The 12336-nt window shown below is 45.2% G+C and overlaps 2 protein-coding genes across 3 annotated transcripts in view; one reads left to right on the top strand and one right to left on the bottom strand.

Annotated features, from left to right (window-relative positions):
* Nucleotides 1-3772, top strand: part of CC2D1B (coiled-coil and C2 domain containing 1B) — a 28001-nt gene extending 24229 nt beyond the window's left edge. The window contains exons 23-25 of the mRNA XM_063166113.1: nucleotides 1322-1412; nucleotides 1728-1858; nucleotides 2639-3772. Of these exons, the coding sequence (XP_063022183.1) occupies nucleotides 1322-1412; nucleotides 1728-1847 (211 nt within the window). The 3' untranslated portion in view covers nucleotides 1848-1858; nucleotides 2639-3772. The remainder of the gene's footprint in view (nucleotides 1-1321; nucleotides 1413-1727; nucleotides 1859-2638) is intronic.
* A 1756-nt stretch (nucleotides 3773-5528) lies between these two features.
* Nucleotides 5529-12336, bottom strand: part of ZFYVE9 (zinc finger FYVE-type containing 9) — a 54735-nt gene continuing 47927 nt past the window's right edge. For both annotated transcript variants that reach the window (XM_063166111.1, XM_063166112.1), the window contains 6 exons: nucleotides 10984-11134; nucleotides 9808-9888; nucleotides 8660-8822; nucleotides 7735-7840; nucleotides 6645-6821; nucleotides 5529-6132 (listed from right to left, as the gene is read on the bottom strand). In XM_063166111.1, the coding sequence (XP_063022181.1) occupies nucleotides 5971-6132; nucleotides 6645-6821; nucleotides 7735-7840; nucleotides 8660-8822; nucleotides 9808-9888; nucleotides 10984-11134 (840 nt within the window). In that variant the 3' untranslated portion in view covers nucleotides 5529-5970. The remainder of the gene's footprint in view (nucleotides 6133-6644; nucleotides 6822-7734; nucleotides 7841-8659; nucleotides 8823-9807; nucleotides 9889-10983; nucleotides 11135-12336) is intronic.

Genomic DNA, 12336 nt, shown 5'->3' with positions numbered 1-12336 from the left:
CTGCAGTACAGTTACATAACCCCTCATTTTAAGGTCCTTGTAAAGTGAGGGAAGTATTCCAACATGTGAGCTAAGAAACTCTGAACTTCCCTAAATTGTTCTGTGAGTCTGCTGTGGCCTCACTGACTGAGAGTCTCAGTCTCCTGTTGCCACCAATGATGGGACCATGAGGCTCCATGAACAATCTTTGAGCTTCCATTGAATATCTCAAGTCTTGCTTGATAGTACCTTAGTATCTCTTAATGATAATAGGAAGAAGGGTGGAAGTTTTGGGGTTGTGGGAAATGGGGTTTTAATGTTTGTTAGTCTGGTTGCTTGTTTTTTCTGAAATAGAGTGGGTAAAAAAGGAAAGCTTCTGAAATCTTGGAAAATTTCCAAGAAAACACAGCAGGTGTGGCCAAGTTATCTTTTTTAACTCCAGACTCTGTAGGGTTTAGTTGTTTATAAAACCTTTTGGAGACTGGTTCAGGGAGATGCTTGGATGCAGGCAAAGAAATGCTGTGTTTGAGCTGAACAGTTGTGTGGAATTAGGGTGCTTTAGTCTTGGCTGTTGCCTTTTGGAGGAGTTTGTCTGGGCAAGGGCTGTAACACCTGGCTCTGTGCAGGTAAATTGCTGATTCATTGCTGGTTAAACTGTTCAACACAAGTGACTCCAGCAAGAAGTTGCTTGTTTTCCTCACAGGATAAAAATACTTCTGATTTTAATTTCAGCAGACTGGAAAACCTAAAATTATTGGTTTTGACTGTTAAAACTACCAGTATGTAGGTGAATCCAAACAATGAAATGAAAAAGCTGAAATGTTCTTATTTACTGAAATAGTTTTGATTTTTCAAGACAAAACAGAATGATTCATGTGACTTTTTCCTTAAAGTAGTTTGCCAAAAGCAACAAGTGCCTGTAAAATGTTTGTTTTGCTGGGAGATGCAACTTCCTTGGGAATTCCTTCAGCCTGTTCTGTTAAACAGCCCCAAGCAGGGGATGGCCCTGTCCTGGCCACTGGGACCTCCTTCCCTGTCACCCCAGGCAGGGACAGAAGCTGCTGCCACTCCAAGTGCTGCTTTAGTTGGTTGTTTCTCTTCACTGCTGTCCTCATCTTTACCTTGGTTGCAAAAGAATAATTAACAAATGAGTACTTCCTTATCTTGTTCCTTCTAATCTGGTTTTTAAGGGTTTGCCTCTGGCACTGTGATGTGCAGGGTTCCAGGAGCATGTCCTGACCAGCCCTCTCTGGATGTGGGGATGGAGCAAATAGTGATGACCTCTGGGCTTGTTTTCTTTTTATGTTCTGACAGTCTTTACCCCTTGACTTCTTTGGCACAGATCCTTCTTCAGAAGTGATAAACACGTGGGGACAGCACACCTGAAGCTGGACAAGCTGGAATCAGAATGTGAAGTTAGAGAGATCATCGAGGTAGGATTTTGGGATGAGGTTTGTTCTTCTGCTCAGAATTTCAGCCCAAAGGGGAAACGAGTGTCTGGATCACATAAATGTGTGACTGCAGTTGAGTTTTGTTATTAGGTGAATTTGATAACCTGCCTGGGTTGTGGGGAACTGCTCTGCTGAGCTCCAGTCCAGGGAATGCTTGGCTGTGACACTGCCAGCACTGCAGTCACCTGCAGGCATCTCTGTCACACTTGGGCCACGGGCAAATACAGCCACAGTTGTAAAGCTTAATATTATAATCCCTGTTTGTCCTAACTGCTCTTCTTTTTGTGGTTATTTCAGATTTTTGATGGCAGAAAGCCCACTGGAGGGAAACTGGAGGTAAAAGTGAGACTCAGGGAGCCCCTCAGTGGTCAAGATCTTCAAACAGTTACAGAAAATTGGCTGGTCCTGGAACGTTAGTTCTGTCTGAGGTATGAGCACTGTGTCCAGAGGTGGTCTGGGCAGGACTTGACAGGGCTGCAGAAAAACTCTGCTTGAACAATGTCTGTTGTTGGCATTGACCTAATGGCACTGCTCTGGCTTCAGTAGCATTTCTCTTTATATTTGTGATGGGGAGTTGACATCATTTCATAAATGAGGTTACAAAATCTGATTAGTTTGTATCTCAAAGATGCTGTTTCAGAATCATTTGAAATACAGGGACAGCTCCTGCTGTCACCTTTACTAAGAATATTTAGAAAATAAGTGATAAGTAATCTGTCTTCCTTTGCTTGATCTCCTGAAGCCTCTGTGCTCTCTCTTCCTTAGCATATGTTTTCACTTTACATTTCTAAATGGCAGTTAAGCAAATATTCATCAGCTTTAGAGTGACATCCTGTTTGGAAGCAAAGGTGTGGCAAATGGTGTCAGATTGTAGAGACTGAGGTCTCATTTCAGTACAGGAGTCACCCTTTGGGTGTCAAAGGGCCTGTTTTGGTGGTGTCCTCCAAGCCAAGGAGGTCAGGAGGTCCCATGAGCTCCAGTCAGGCTAAGGGACACGTTTGATGACCATACCTGAAATAACAACGTGGCCTCATGCCCAGGCACTTTCCATCACTGGAGCTTAATAATTTTGCTCCGTTGATTTTCCTGGTTGACCATCCAGAACCTTGGTGTCAGCATTTTCCATACAACGTCTCCTTGAGCTGTGAGCATCTGTTCTGCACTGCAGCAAGGAATTCTGATGGGTTTGTTTGTGCTGTTTTCCCCAGATCCGTGGGAATGTTGGAAGTCGTGGGCTGAGCGAAGGCAGGAAGATGCTGCTAAGCTGCAAGCACCAAAGATGTTAAATGAATGCACTACTGAACCTAATGTCTATTTTGATAACAGCCATAGTGCTTATTAATAACTCCAAGGCAAAGGGAGGCTCTGGGAATGCGCTGCTGCAGGGCTTGGGACCGGTCTGCCCAAAATAGACAGAATTGCCTTAATGTGGGACTACTGCTGTAGCACCAGGACGAATGTTACATTAACTATGCAGAGTGCTGTGGAAAGGTTTAGCCCTTTAAAAATTCCCTCAGGCAGTGCCAGAGCTCTTTGGTTAAGTCACAGGTAAGACCTTCACCAGAACTGTTCCCAAGTGTCTGAGCAGCCGGCGTGGTTCAGTGAACAGTCTGCTACTGCTTTGTCTGTCCTCTCCTGTCCAGGCCTATTTGGGTTGGGGTCTGTTTTTGTTTCCTAAGTCAGAGGAGAGCTCTCAGGCAGCAGTTCAGGGGTGCCAGTCCCCCCTCTGTGCACCCCCTTGGCACGAGAGGCTCCAAGGGCTGTCCCTTTCTGCAGGAAAGGCCCCAGGGCCCCCCAGCAGGTTGGTGTTTACAGACCTCTGGTTTTGTTCTGGCTCCCAGTTTTGTGTGCTGTGCTTGCTGCACTGCTTGTCCAGCACAGAAAGGTACTGTGCCTTCATCCTTTATGGTGTTGGGGTTTTCATTTAAAGAAGAAGAAAGTACACTAGACTTTGCTGCTTCCCAAATGTTCCTTGTATTTTTACAAAAATAAGCTTTTACAATTCTTCCAGGTGATGGGGGAAATAGTCTCACTTTGTCCTTTAAGAAAACTGGATCGTGATGCATTTTCAGGAATGCTTTTTGATCAGCAGCATCCCACCAAGGGTACTAAATCTGTTTGTGTTTTTAAATCTCTGTGAGCTAACAGAAACCAGGGATCTCCAAGGGGAGGATGTGCCTGTGCCAGGGATGGGCAGGTTGGGAGACAGAACAGAGTCCAGACAGGTCAGGCAGCTCTGCCTCTGTCTTCCTGAGCAGATGAAGACAATACAGTGTTTAGTTTTTAATTTCAATAAATTTAATATACAAAACTACATGTTGAAAATAAAAATATAATATGCAGTTTTTTGCAGTGTTAACTAACTGAATTTTAAAAGTACAATTTTTTTCTAAACAAGTACTCATTTCTTAACAACATGGTAATTAAGGTCATTTCAAAGGCTATGGTTGAAGCAGACATGTCAGTCACCAGTTGATAGTGTTTTGCACAAACAGAATCCAAACCTAAAAGACTTCTGGGGCAAAAGAAGAAAAGATAAACATCTTTTTCACCTCTTTTACTGCATTATTAAGCGTAACAATGCAATTAAAGTAACTGGAAAGCTGCTGCTGTGGCAAAGCTGGAGTGCAGGCTCTAGGAGGAAGATTATTACCAAGTTTCTGGAATGCTCTTCCAGCTGTGGAACCGTGCCTACACCGTGTGGTGCTGAGCTGTGTCCCAGAGTGTGCAGAGCCAGGGTGCAGAGGGGATCAGGTGGCCTCAGTCCAGCTGGGCTGCTCAGGCAGGAGCAGGGGCTGGGTCACAGCTCCTGCTTTGGCCAGCAGGAGCCTCTAAATGAGCTGCATTGTCACCCACCCTGTCCCAAATGCCAGAGGTAAGGATCTGACACCCTGTAAGTGTGGTACTGTGCTCCCTCTTGCTGGCCAGCTTTTGCTTGTGGAGTTGGCCCCAGTTCCCTGGCCTGTCTTCTCCAAGGGCTGGGTGGTGCCAGCTGTGATTGGGAACATTGGATTTGTCGTACTTTGTTTTTTGAAAAGCAGCAGCCATTTATTCCCAAGTGCACTCTGTGCAGACATTGGGCTGCCTTTCTATAAAACTTATCACTGTGCAGGTACCTTTCCCTTGGCCAGCCAATGGTGTTGATTTGTTTAAAATCCAGAGCCTCAGTCTCACAGTGGCCTGGCACTTCTCTTTATCTTTGCAAGGCCACTGGTGTTACTGTGTCACAGCTTCCCCCAGAATGGACGGCATTAAGGGAGTGTCTGACACCACAAATGTTCTCCATAAATTAGCACCTCTCTTCCCAAATGAGTTCTAGACAGGAGGAGAAACCTTCACCCCTGTTCCTGGGAGGGACTCAAAAGAGCTGCATTGCATGACTGGCTAAACAAACCAAACCCCTTCTCCTGCTTACAGCTCTTGCCACTGGTTAGCAGCTTTCCATGGAGACAGTAAGAACATGGAACCACATTTCCTCTGGCTGATGCTCAATTCCAGCTTCTTAATGCCCTGGCAGACACGAGCAGCTGCTCTCCTTACCAAAGCCCTCTCAGGTGAGACCAAGAGCACTGGGCCGAGTGCACATGTTCAGAACTGACCACAAAGCCTTTTTCAGCAGAACATGCAGGAACAGCCACTCTACACTGGTATCACAGGTAAGCTTGGACATGGGGCTGCAATATGAAGTACAAGCTGGCTCGGGTTACGTGACACTGGCGTTACACTACAGCGAACAGCAGGGAGGGGACACAGCTGCCCTGGCTGGGACTCATCTCAAAGCAGGACCTACTGGGGACAAGGAACAAGATGGAGCTGCACTTCAGGGCTGATCTTTCCTCTGCTTCAGACAGATTTGTAAACAAGGTACAGAATAGCAGAGTAGTTGTAGGAGATCACAGAAAGCTGCCCAAGTGACAGACTTTTGTGGTAAATAGAGGAGAAGAGGAAACTAGCCTATTACACACACACAACTGCAGAGAGCTGCCTGTCCTGCTCCTCTGGATGCACAGACAAACAGGGTTATGGCTAGGGAAGCTTTCCCTATCTCTCAAGGGCTTCTCCAAACATATTTCAACCAATAATCTGGTCAAAACAATGTAAACGTTACATTTTAATGTCTATAGAATAACCACAATGGCATTAGGATGAGGTCAGAATGGAGGTCTTGATTGTTTCTTACATGTCCATCTACAGACAGTACAAGGTTGGAATTTCACTTTTTATTTACGCCCCAGTGATCTTTGCACCCTTTGAGCATTTAGAGTACACGACTGTAAGTCTTTAAACATGAGCATTTTTCTAAACAGTAACAGAAGTGGATTAGCTGCAAGGATAGCATAGCCATGTTGTAGTATAGAAGCTGCCCTGATCCTCTGGTTGTTGACAATGCATAGAAGATTTAGAATTATGGAACAACTGTCCCACCCCCCTCCCCCCTTCCCCAATAGTGTTAACAAAAGCTTAATTTTCCAGTTTTAAAGTGCAAATGATTCAGATACAACTGCTGCTGGAACAGGTCTGAACAGAAAATGAAGTCCTCTTATGAGATGTTTTCCAGAATATAAAAGATGAGCTCCATTATGACTGGCCCCTCACTCAACTGACAGGCCCCTCCATGAATCACTGGCACTAAGGCACTGTCCAGGTCATTCATGTATTGAGAGGGCAGTGGCTGTCCATTGCTCCCAGCTTGATAACCAACCTAAAAAATACAAAGAGGGGGTTTTTAAGAACAGGACACGAGGCTGTGAGTCAGGGGGCAGGAAGGGAGGAGAAGCTGTGGTATCTCCCAGGGAAGTCAGGAACTTGAACTGGATCCAGCAGGCACTAAAGCAGCTTTTCCACTTGTCTTTGTGCTTCTTTGTGTTCCCAGTGGCTGCCTGAGCAAAAGGAAGCTTTTCCTCCTGTTTTCTCACAGCAGCTCCCTGGGATGAGCAGGACCCTCACACTTGCTGGCAAAAAGGCCAATTAAGAGTCTGCTCTGAGCACACAGCAGGTGCTGCTCGTGCCACATGGGGGTCAAGCCAATGTTAATTCAGGCTGGCCTTGGATCTAACAGATGTCCCAGAACACCAAACAGCAGCCAGCACCACCTGATTAGCATCTGATACTGGTACTGCTTCAGCATTCTCCTGGTTTAAGTGGTGTATTCCTGTTCTGGGGAATGAGCAAGAGAACAATCCCCCAGTTAAACTCAAACTATTAAAGACTTACTTGATCTGAGTCCAGTGTAACACGCAGACCCAGCTTAGTCATTCCATCTTCTTTCAGCAGTTTCAGATGAGGACACAGAGCCAGACAGAAAGCTTTTGCCACATTCTCAGTCAGTCTGCTGTGATCAGCTGGGTCACTCAGCCCATTGTGTTGCTCATCATTTTCTAGAAAAAACACCTGAAGGGAAGAGTCATCACAAGACATAACACTTGGCTTTTCTAGAAAATTCAGGTCGGATGTTATTTAAACTTCTACAAATGAAGACTTAAGAAGTAACTGTTCAGGAAAGCCCAGCAAAAACCCCTAAAGACAAGTCACTGTAGGGAGGAAAAAATAAAAACTTCAGAAGAAAGATTTAAATTTAAATAGTCCTCTGAAACCTCTTAGCTCTGGTCAAAAGCCTTGCTATGGAAATTCACTATGTATCGCACATGGTTTTAATAAAAACCTGCTTTTAAACAGATGTTAAGTTCAGAAAAATTACACTTTTAATGCAAGCCTGAAAATCTCTGCTATTTTGGTCACTGCACTTGTTTCTGTTGAGCCCAAGTGACCTTAGAAAAAAGGGCCCATGGGGGCTGAGCTGCAGAGTAAGGAACCTGGTTCCTCCTCAGCAGGCAAAGTGAAACACTTACAGAAATATTTTGACACCAGCATTTGTGTGCTGGCAGAGTCACAGGCAACATCAGCCATGCAAGCAGTTTCTGCGTGATTTATGCCACAACACTTTAACATGCAGCATTTTAGAGAAAGTGGCTCGAAATAACATTTCTAAAAAACAATTTATATTAAGATTTGTCTCCATGTAGAAAAGCAGCTTTTAACCCAAAGGCAAATGAAACCAACTGTTCTGTGTGTAAGGCAGCAAGTGTTGTTGTGGTATCTGGACACATGCTGAACACCCTGATGGGAGCAGCGCTGGCTGGTGCAGTGAGGGCTGTGACAGGGGGAGGATGTTTTATCCCTTTGATCCTGCAGGATACCACCCTGTGCAGGCAGGAAAGGCACCACAGCCTCGTGGGGAAGCAGAGGCTGCTCCCTGTGGTGTCTGGGGGAGCAGCTGGACACAGCCCTGGGCTGACAGACCCACCTCTGTCCAGCGGATGACCTTCCCGTTGGCCTTGTACTCGGAGCCGTGGAATATCTTCACACTGGTTATGGATTCCATGGATTTGCCATCAATAGGGCTCACAACACTGCAAAACGGAGGGAGGAGGGTGAGCTCTGACTCAGCACAACAACTGAGCTGGACAGAGCCCTGTGCAGAAGAGAATGACCTTGGAATCAAAGGGCATTCCTGAAAAGGGTCACATGCACGAGGCAGGTGCAGAAGGAACTTGCTGGAGGTTTCCAACAAAGCTTTGCAGCAGAGCTGAGATCCTGTAGGGTTCTGACAGAGCAACTGGGCATTTCATACAGGTTGGATTTTTGCTAATTTGTAAACTCAGTGTAGGCCATCAATACCTAAAACACAACTTACACATTCCAGGACTTGATTGCAGAACCTAAGATTGATCTGGAGAGCCTGAAACTACAGAAATATCCTTCTTTCTAGGTGCTGAGTCCTGAAATATGGAATCCATCACAACAGCACTTTATTGCCATAAAGACTTCAGCAGCCAAATCCACCTTCCTTTTGGCTTAACTATCAAGTGTCCAAAGATACTGTTGATGTTCAGCACTTTTGTTTCCAGCTTTACTTAATGCAAACTAAGCACCAACAGTGCAAGGTGACCACAATGTGCAGGGTTCAGCACTGAGAGTTGGAGACAGATTAGTGGTTTCCAATAACTGGATATTGGCAATGCCAAAAAAAATCCATAGCATTGCCAATATTCTAAATTGATGCCCCAAAGCTCTGGTATCTCAATTCCATTTTCATTACAATTAATTGCATCTTATCACTCACAACAGAGGTGCAGACTTTTAATTCCTATTGATCTGAAGACTCATGTGCCTTACAAGATCAATTAAAATTTTTAACAGGCACCAACATCAAGTGCTCTTCTACTTACCCCTTATTAAAGTTTTTATCATCTTCTACCCACTGAATGTGAACGTGTTCCTGAGGATCTTCAGCATCTACTTTGCCACAGGTGATGGTGAAGTCTTTCATCTCTCTCAAGGCCTGTCTCAAAGAGTCCATGTTCTCAGCAGTTATCTGGACCATCACTCCATCTAGGGAACCAAGAAATCCTCATTAGCCAAGATAAGCCATGCCAACATGGCCTATACAGAAAAAAACCAAACATCCTTCATGTGTTTGCAACAGAGGTGAAATGTTCATGGGCAGCAGTGCTCCATAACCAGACTTCTGAACAGTCACCTTCCTAAACTGCAAACCTGCTGAGTGCTGATGAGGGAAAACACAACAGTAAGAGAAGGGCAGCTCCCAGGTGAAGTCAGCTGTAGTTAAGTCCCTGTGAGTTTGCCTCACAACCTGACACTTGCTCTAGGCCACCCTCAGAAACACCACAAGACACTGCTCCATTGAGCCATCTCCTTTGTTGGCTCTGGAAGCAGCACTCAGCAGTGAGAGTGGCTGACAAGTCAGTGCTTGCCTGACAGCAGCAAAAGTGGGCACCAAGGGCAGGAGCACTGCTGCACCACTCCTGCCTGCACAGCTGTGCAGCTCAGCTTGCAGGCACTAACAGCTCCCAGCCAGAGCACCCCAGGGCAGCCCCTTCTGTGATACAACAAACCAAATCCAAGAGGGGCCAGCTCGGTGCTTTCAACCTGTCCCGTTCTCTCTGCCCACATACAAGCACATCAACAATGCACATTCATACCCCAGCACACTGCAGAGCTATTTGGAAGCAGTGGAAGTTTAGCAGGGCTTCCTCTGCTGCTTGGTGGATTACACATTCTGTATTTCTTAGGCTCACAGTTTCCTCATTCAACCCAAACCAGTGAATCCATCACGGGCTCCCAAGCCAAGTATTTTGTATCTTACCCTCATTTTCTTGGGACCCTGTTTTGCAGCATCTGCACAAATTCCTCCTTGTTAAAGGAACTGGGTGGTTTTTGCTTAGGAGTAGGATAAAGCTGAGCAGCAGCAAGACTGCAAGGCCCAAGGCATATGAGCAGAGAGAGCCCTTTTAGCTGCAGAGCTGAGCTGGGCAAAGAGAGAAGTGTGTTTTAAGCAAGCAGTTCAGTTTCTTACCTTCCACTATACTGGATTTGGCAAGGAAGCCTGAAGAGGATTTTAAAGCTCCACTGAACACAAAGAAGCTGGCACCAGTCACTGCAACAACAACAACAACAGGAGAGATTTAGTGAGGCTTTTGTCAAAGCATTGCCTTACCCAAGAATCAGGTATCAGCTCTATCAGCCAGAGAGGTGATTACCCTGAATCAGGACAAATGCTGCTCAGAATTATGGTGCCTGTACTGCACATCATAAGCTTGGGTATGCAAAGGCAAATCACCCAGTTATTTTCTAAACTGGACAACAGTTTTTGTCTAAGTTAATGCTTTAACACTCTCTCTCTCCATGCTCTATACACCTCTGAGTTTCAGAATTACTAATTTTGGGCAACCAAGTACACAACTGACTTCTAAATGCTCCTACACAGGTGGCAGATTGTGAGTGAGCTGTTTATGGATCACACTAACACCAACCCACCAGCAAGGCCACAGCTCAAAGCCACTTGACTTAAAGGAGAATTATCTTCAATGACTACTAAGCATCATGAAATTCCTCCTGGACATCCCTCTTCTTGTTCCAGAGGTGAAGTTAACAGAAGTCAGACAAGACCATCAGTCCCAAGTGATATTCTATGCCAGTACATCTGCTGGAGTCACCAGTGATACTTGCAAACCATGCAAATCAGCCTCTGTCTTGTTCTCATTTGGAGATTGTATAAATGTCTTTGCTAGAAATGTCCCCAAACACACAACATTTAAATTCTCAGCACACAGCTGCTGCAGCCCTTCAGCCTACTGTAACAAAAATATACCCTGGAAATTAGATGGTCTAATTAAGGTGAAAATGAGAAGTTGCTTGAAGATGCATTATTACAGTGCTGCTGTGGTTGGTTATTCCTATTTAACTTTCTGTCCTACTGAATCTAGTCTTTCTTTCACATCGTGTAGGTCAAGCCCAGGCAACCACAGCCTCACCTGCACATCCCATAATGCCAAAGCCAGCTCTCATTATTAATGGAGAGGTGTTGCCCAAGCCAGTTCCAGCACAAAGCTGCCCAGCCAGGGATGCCAGTGGTCAGACTGATTTTCTCTAACAGAAACTGGGTGAAACCCAGCCAAACCCAGCTGTAGCCAATTCCCAAAGCTGGGGCAGGCCCACAGGGGCCAAGCAGCCCAGGCAGGGCTCCCCTCACCTTTCCTGGGCTGGTTGTGGATGCTGATGGCCTGTGTCTGGTAGTTGCCGTCGTCGTTCTGCACGCACACCAGGTGTGAGTCTGCCTTCTCGTTGAAACACGCTCCCCCTGCCAGCACGTGCTCGTTGGATTTGTTCATGGCTTTCATCATCTGCAAACACAAAGCTTCAGCATTTCCACCCAGCTCATCAAGCACTTCCATAAATAGGTGGTTCGTGGAGCAGTTTAATGAGGAGCTTCTCAAGTTCTCATATTCCACGTCAGGCTTTAGCACTCAGAACCATAAACTGCTTTTTGAGAAGAGGGTTCAGGTCTTTTACTGCCTGGATACTTTAAAGTGCCATCTTTTGTGCAATTAAGATAAGTGGTAGAAGGGATGGCTGAGCTACAGAAATTGCAAAAGCTGTTATCTCTACCTGGTTTTAAAAATACACAGGGAAAAGAAGCATGAGAAAAACCCTGGGAAGAAATACTTGGCTTGTTTACACAACTGCAGTTGTAATTACATAAATCATAAATGCCCCTCCACAGTTCAGTGCCTCATGGGCTCTCAGACTGGGGCCATTTCATCCTCTTCTGCCACAACCAGACACCAAATCTTCAGTGTCTCTGTGCTTCAGCTGCATGAACTGGTGAAACTGGGGTCAATGTTCCCAATTTAAGACTTTTAAAAAACATCCAAATTTTCTTTCTCTGCAAAGGAGGCCTCCAGAAAGCATCCAAAAAAGTTGATGACACAGCTGCCCTTCAGTTCTGCTGACTATCACCTAACATACAGTGAGTTAGACACCTCAACAAAATACCCTTGTAGATTATATAGTTTCTTTTCTCCACTATTCCTCTTCATGGAGGCTCAGGCTTGGTGATTTTTGATACAAAAGAAAACTGAGGGAGTCACCCAACTCTGGAATTTGTTCCAAACAGGAAAATGACATGTTTGCTTAAAATAAAAAAAGTCAAATTAAATGACACAAATCCCCCTGCAGTGAAAACCCAGAAAAATACTGAATTATTTGACATCTCCTAACAGCATTCACACTCCCACCTCTGCTTCCTGGAGCTCATAAGCATGCAGGCTACACACAACACATTTGTCTCTCTCAGTCCAACGTAAAACCTTAATTACAGCGTCAGGAACATTAACTGATGCTCACTATTGACAAATGTGCACAGGTATAATGTTTGGGGAGGAAACTTAATTAAGATTTTGCATCAGACATCAGTGTCTTTCATTATCCAGTTGATCATGCCATGCTCCAGAAACTGGATTTTAGCTCCAGAACAGCCACATTTGTGGAGCCCAGCAGTTGCCTTCAGCACAAGAAACAACTGCATGTGGCAACTGTGCTTCCT

The sequence above is a fragment of the Melospiza melodia genome, chromosome 11, assembly GCF_035770615.1.
Source record: "Melospiza melodia melodia isolate bMelMel2 chromosome 11, bMelMel2.pri, whole genome shotgun sequence".
In the NCBI taxonomy this organism is placed as follows: domain Eukaryota; kingdom Metazoa; phylum Chordata; class Aves; order Passeriformes; family Passerellidae; genus Melospiza; species Melospiza melodia.
The sequence above is the reverse complement of the archived record's forward strand: the minus strand, read 5'-3'. Positions and strand labels throughout refer to the sequence as shown.